Source organism: Emiliania huxleyi (assembly GCF_000372725.1).
Source record: "Emiliania huxleyi CCMP1516 unplaced genomic scaffold EMIHUscaffold_99, whole genome shotgun sequence".
NCBI classification, from domain to species: Eukaryota; Haptophyta; order Isochrysidales; family Noelaerhabdaceae; genus Emiliania; species Emiliania huxleyi.
The window spans coordinates 201,733-206,884 of NW_005194698.1; the positions used below are offsets into that span (position 1 = coordinate 201,733).

At 66.1% G+C, this 5,152-nt stretch overlaps 3 protein-coding genes across 3 annotated transcripts; 2 read left to right on the top strand and 1 right to left on the bottom strand.

The window, feature by feature from the left end:
• Positions 1 to 189: 189 nt before the first annotated feature.
• On the bottom strand, positions 190 to 639 carry EMIHUDRAFT_312694 (hypothetical protein; the record flags this gene model as incomplete). The annotated part of the gene is made up of 1 exon (XM_005756095.1): positions 190 to 639. One exon carries the CDS (start codon positions 637 to 639, stop codon positions 190 to 192), a length of 450 nt encoding a protein of 149 aa, XP_005756152.1.
• Positions 640 to 685: 46 nt separating this feature from the next.
• Positions 686 to 1,354, top strand: EMIHUDRAFT_221871 (hypothetical protein; the record flags this gene model as incomplete). The annotated part of the gene is made up of 3 exons (XM_005756096.1): positions 686 to 883; positions 1,110 to 1,159; positions 1,279 to 1,354. The coding sequence occupies 3 exons, from the start codon at positions 686 to 688 to the stop codon at positions 1,352 to 1,354; spliced, it is 324 nt and encodes a 107-aa protein (XP_005756153.1).
• A 510-nt stretch (positions 1,355 to 1,864) lies between these two features.
• Positions 1,865 to 2,998, top strand: EMIHUDRAFT_221872 (hypothetical protein; the record flags this gene model as incomplete). Its single annotated transcript, XM_005756097.1, has 1 exon — positions 1,865 to 2,998. The coding sequence occupies one exon, from the start codon at positions 1,865 to 1,867 to the stop codon at positions 2,996 to 2,998; it is 1,134 nt and encodes a 377-aa protein (XP_005756154.1).
• Between the last annotated feature and the right edge of the window lie 2,154 nt (positions 2,999 to 5,152).

A 5,152-nucleotide genomic window follows, 5' to 3' on the forward strand; every position in this document is an offset into this window, starting at 1 on the left:
CCACGCCGAGCGATTGCGCTCGAGCCCAGGTGCCAGGCCCCAGGCGTGGAGGCACACAGCGCGCGCTCGCCCGCTCAGCCACACACGAGAACGCGCGAAACCGCTCAATGCGCGCCTCTTGCCACTCTCGAATCCGCCCGCGCAGCGCGTGGTTTGGGAAGGTGTGCGTGTGCTGGAGCGCCTCGCCCGTCATCGGGGGCTCGTCGACTTGGTCGCGAGCCAGCGCTCGATCTGCTTCCGCTCGTAGGAATGGCCGTCCGCCGCCATCACCGGGTCGCTCATCACCTCGGTCGTGATGGGGCAGATGAAGTCGGCCGGCGGCGCATCCGGCTCGGGCGGCTGCTCCTCCGCCACCCGCCTCTCCTCCTCCAGCCTCGCGCTCTCCTGAAGCGCCGTCGCCAGCTCCGCCTCCTCTGCTGCCGCCACCGCCTCCCCCTCCGCCGCCGCAAGCGCCTCCGCCTCCTCGCCTTCCGGCTCCTGCGACGGCCCGCCGCCGCTCCCCCCGCCCTTGCCCTTCTTCTTCTTCTTCTTCTTTTTGGCCTTGCGCTCCTTGGCGCGCTGCTCCGCCTCCTTCTCCGCCTCCTCATCCGCCAGAAGCGCTTCCGCGTGCCGATCCGCCTCCGCAGCCGCCTCCGCCATCTCGGCCTCTCTTGCCGCCGCCTCCGCCGCCCTAGCTTGGGCGCGCATGCTCGCGGGCGAGAGGCGGACGACGGTGGTCGTGGGTTCGAAGGCCTTGTCACCGATCTCGGCGGTGGTTGGCACGGTGACGTTGGTGAGGGAGGAGCAGCGGTGGAAGGCGCCATCTTCGATGGAGAGGAGGCCGGCGGGGAGGGTGACGGAGGTGAGGGAGTCGCAGCAGGAGAATGCGCTGCTGCCGATGCAGGTGAGGCTCTGGACACCACGCCCAAACACAGACACTTGCTTAGTCCTCGGTCCCGGGGCTCCACCTTCGGTCCTCCCGGGGCTCCGGTTCTCCCCGATTCGCTCTCTTGCTCGCTTGCCGAGCGTCATACGACGGCCGGTGTGGTCGTTTCCCTCGTTGTTGGTGTCGCTTCCTCCGCTGCCGCCTTTCGTCTTCGCCAGCCTCTCCCAGCTCCACCGGTTCTGAGAGTGTCGACGGCCCGGTCGAGGTCACCCCGGGCGAGAACGGTGGCATTGGGTCGCGCCCAGTTCCATCCCCGGGGGGTCGAGCCCGCTCTCCCTGGTTGTCTCGCGCCCGCACCCGCGGCCTCTCTATCGTCCTCGGCTCGCCCCCCCCCTCCGCCGGCTCCTCTCCAGGCTCGGGGGGGCGTGGCCCTCCCTGTGGAAGGTCGTGATGGTCCGGTTGCCACTGCGACTGGCCTTCCCCTGGTGAGCCCGTACGTCCCGACTCCACTCTCAGAGGCCGCGTCAGCTCATCTCTCGCCTCCTCCGACAAGTGACCCCAAGCCTCCCCCGGGGCCCTCCGGCCACGGCCCTCCGGCTCGCCGGTGGGCCCACTATCGTACCGCGGTAACTCCCCTCCCCCATCTCCTCCGCCCGGATACACCAGCCTCCGGCGGGGCGGTCCCGGACCCCCCAGGTTATTCCGAGCGGGTCCATACGGCGGCGGCCCCGCCGGCGGCGGGGGTGGAGGCGGTGGCAGGGGCGGCGGGTACGGTGGCGGCCCTCGCGGCCCAAACGTCTGGTGTGGAGCCGCTGGGGCGGCCCCACGACCCTGCAGCCGTTCCAGTGGCGGGGGTGGGAATGGCAGTGTGGGTGGCGGAAACGATGGCGGCACTGGCGGCCGCACCGCTTGGTGCAGAACCTCAGGGGCGGCTCCTCGCGCGCGTTCATTTTCACATCCAATGGGTTTGATCGAGTGGGTCCATGAACCACGGTCGTCATGCTTCTGCTGCTGCTGACCTGTCTCCCTGCAGCAAGTCTGCACACAGACAGAGCGGCAGCAACGCTCGTGCACTGGCGGGCGATCGTTGAGCATGCATATGACACCGTCTACCGTCCGCTGAGGGCGGAGTGCACAGCGAACATGAGCGCGGAGGCTTGCCTCATAGCGATGCATGACACGTCAGCGGATGGTTTGTACCCATGGTGGGTGCGCACGATGCTCCGCGACGCGCTCAAACCCGCCACGGGACTCCATGGCGCCTGGCACTCGCTTGGAACAATCCGCCCAGCCCCGACAGCACTGTGCACGATCGAGAAGGTGTCCACGAGCCAGTGGCGCAAGTTTATGTGCTTGCTGCATGGCGGCAGTGATGGTATGGGCGGCGGGTGCTCTTCGGGCTGTGGCGGGTGCTCTCCGGTCCTGGAACATGAGTTGAGGAGGTCTAATTCGGTGCGGCCTGACCAGCTGCGCGCTCATGGCGGAGACCAGAGCTTCCGAGTGCTGCATGACCGCAAGGACTGGCTGACAGTCGTCTTCCTCCGCGACCCTGTAGAGCGATTCGTCAGCGGCTACCTCGACAAGTGCCGCCCCACCATAGCACGGGGGGAGCGGCACTGCGAGCCACTTGGCCTGTACATCAATGGCACGCACAGCGAGTTCATGCGCTTGCTGCCCCACGCCCGCATGCAGCTTGGCTCGTACGTGGATACATTCCCACTCACGTGGAACCTGCACTTCTTCCCGCAATCCCTGTACTGCGACGACCTCGGCAGGAACGCCCATAAATACACGTTTCGTGGGGCGCTCAACGCTTCGCTCGCCGATCAAGTGGGTGCGCTGGGCAGGCTCATCGACGCACGCGCACTGGCCGCCACGCCTGGTTCCGCGCCAAAGCACGTAGGGCAGGGCGCGGCAGCTGCATCGTTTAAAACAGACAACGACAGCGGTGAGCACAAGACGGACGCCGCGGCGAGGCTGGCGGGGCTCGTGGCGACAGAGAGCGCGGCACGGCGACTCCTCGAGTACTATGCGATAGACTACGTTGAGCTCGGCCTCGAGCTCCCAAGCTTCCTGGTCAAGCTACCGCTGCCCGCGCTAAGCCGGTCAGAACGGCGCCTGCTTCGTTTATAGCACAGCGCTGGCTTCTCGTGCGCGCCTATATGCTATAATGCTTTTTCGGCCAGTGCGCGCCTCCCGTGCCCAGTGTCGTGCGAGGGAGCTTTGGGAGAGAGAGAGATTTTTAGCAATACCAAGTGCAGATGTGCAGTCGGTAACCGCACGCCCAGGACCGGGGAGCTCGTGTTGCAAAATTCTTTTTCGCACCTGTGTCGATAAATAAATAAATAAAACCACACACGGGGTGGGAGAAGGACAGGGTCCCCTGTGTCGAGCCTGTTCCCCGCATGGAATTTTTTTAATTCTTTAGCACGCGCCAGTTCGCACCTGTGTCGAGCCTGTCTGCTAGCACAGAGTTCTTTTGTTTACGCCGGCTCTTGTGGCGAGGACGATGGCTTCTAAGGAAGCCGTCGTCTGCGCCTTGTCTGTCGTGTGAATCGTGCGTGTGCGAGAGCCTTTTGTTGTGAAATTCTTTTGTTTAAATTCTTTATCGGCTTCTGCAGCAACACGACGCTCACCTTCTTCCTTCGCGCCATGCCGCCGTCGGTCACCCTCCCGGCCGCTGAGAGGCACGACGAGCTGATCGACGCGGCGCTATACAAGCTCGTCGGCGGGGCGCGGGTCGGCGCCGCCGGCACGCGCTGGGAGCGCGCGTGCAAGCAGGCGCGCCTTCCCGTCAAGATGGGCGGCATGGGCCTCACTAGCGCCGTCGACATCCGCGAGCCGGCGTGGATTGGCACGTGGGCGCTCGTCGCCGGGCCCATGCGCCACCTGCATGCTCCTTTCCGCGACCTCGACGTGAGCAAGGCGCCGGGCTCCGATTTCGACGAGCTGCGGGCGGCGCATGACAGGCTCAAGAAGGAGCACGGCGAGATCGCGGCGACGTGGAAGGAGTGGGACGGCAAGACGAAGGCGGAGTACTTTGACCTGGTTGGCGGTACGACAGGCAGGCCCCCGGAAGTCGAGGTGGAGCCGTGGGACGAGCCCGACGAGGGCGAGAAGCTGCGCGCCTCCGCGCGGCCGCCGGAGCCAGCTAAGAGGAAGGCGCTCTCGCGCTTCCGGCCGCATACTCTTGTCGAGGCCAAGGAGCTGCTGCCCCTCGCCGAGTTCACGTCCAAGCACGAGTTCCTACACCAGGCGCAGCGGCGCTTCACGACGGTGGTCCACAACAGGAACTGGCGCGACCTCGCCCTCGAGCTAAGGCAGGAGGGCTCCGCGGGATCGCGGTCTGCTCCTCGCGGCAAGAAGGGCAAGGCGCAGGCCAAGGGCAGGGAGCGGGCGCAGCATGCGGCTTGGCGGGAGGCAGTCCGCTTCGTGGCGGTGAGCCAGGATGGCGCCGGCGCCTTCCTCAACGCAATCCCCATGCGGGATGATATGCGAATGGAGACTTGGGCGATGCGTCTTACGGTGCAGCGCCGCCTGGGTCTCCCCCTCGACGTGGCCTGCCAGGCCGCGGCGGCGGGCAAGAAGACTCGGAATGGGAAGACCCACGACGAGCTCGGCGACGCTGCTGTCAACGTACCGCAGCATGGCCACAACACGAGACACAAGTACACGCTTCGACGCCTCATCCTCGCCCTGCGCGCCGCGTGGGGCACCGCTGTGCGAATGGAGCCGAAAGCCCACCTCGGTCAGAGTTACAACAAACAACCCGACGTGGACGCGGACAACATTGGCTCGCACGGCTCGCACTATTGCGGGGACGTCAAGGTCGTCTGTCCCCTCAGCAGCAGCGGGGAGCACGGTCGGAAGGGCGCTTTTGTCGCTTTCGGCAACACTGAATCATTCTACCGGAACATGGTCGAGGGGCATGGGCCCTACTGCGAGGAGGGGGAGGGGGGGAAGGGGGGGGGGGAGGGAGAGGGGGGGGGGGGAAAAGAAGAGGGGGGGGGGGAAGGGGAAGGGTACCGGGGGGGCGGCCTGGAGGGGGAAAGGAAAAACAAGGGCCAAAAAGGGCAAGGGACCCGGCGCTGGCATACCAAGGGGGGCAGGGTGGTGGGCGGCAACCCCCCCATACCGTCCTACGGGGGGGACTATCGCTACCCCCGGGAAAACAAGGGCGTCCAAATGCAGCTGCTGCTGTTCCAAACCTTCGGCGGGTTCCGAAAGGGGGTCCCTGAGATCCTCCGGAAGGCGGCGGAAGTACTACAGAAAAAGCTGACGCGGGCC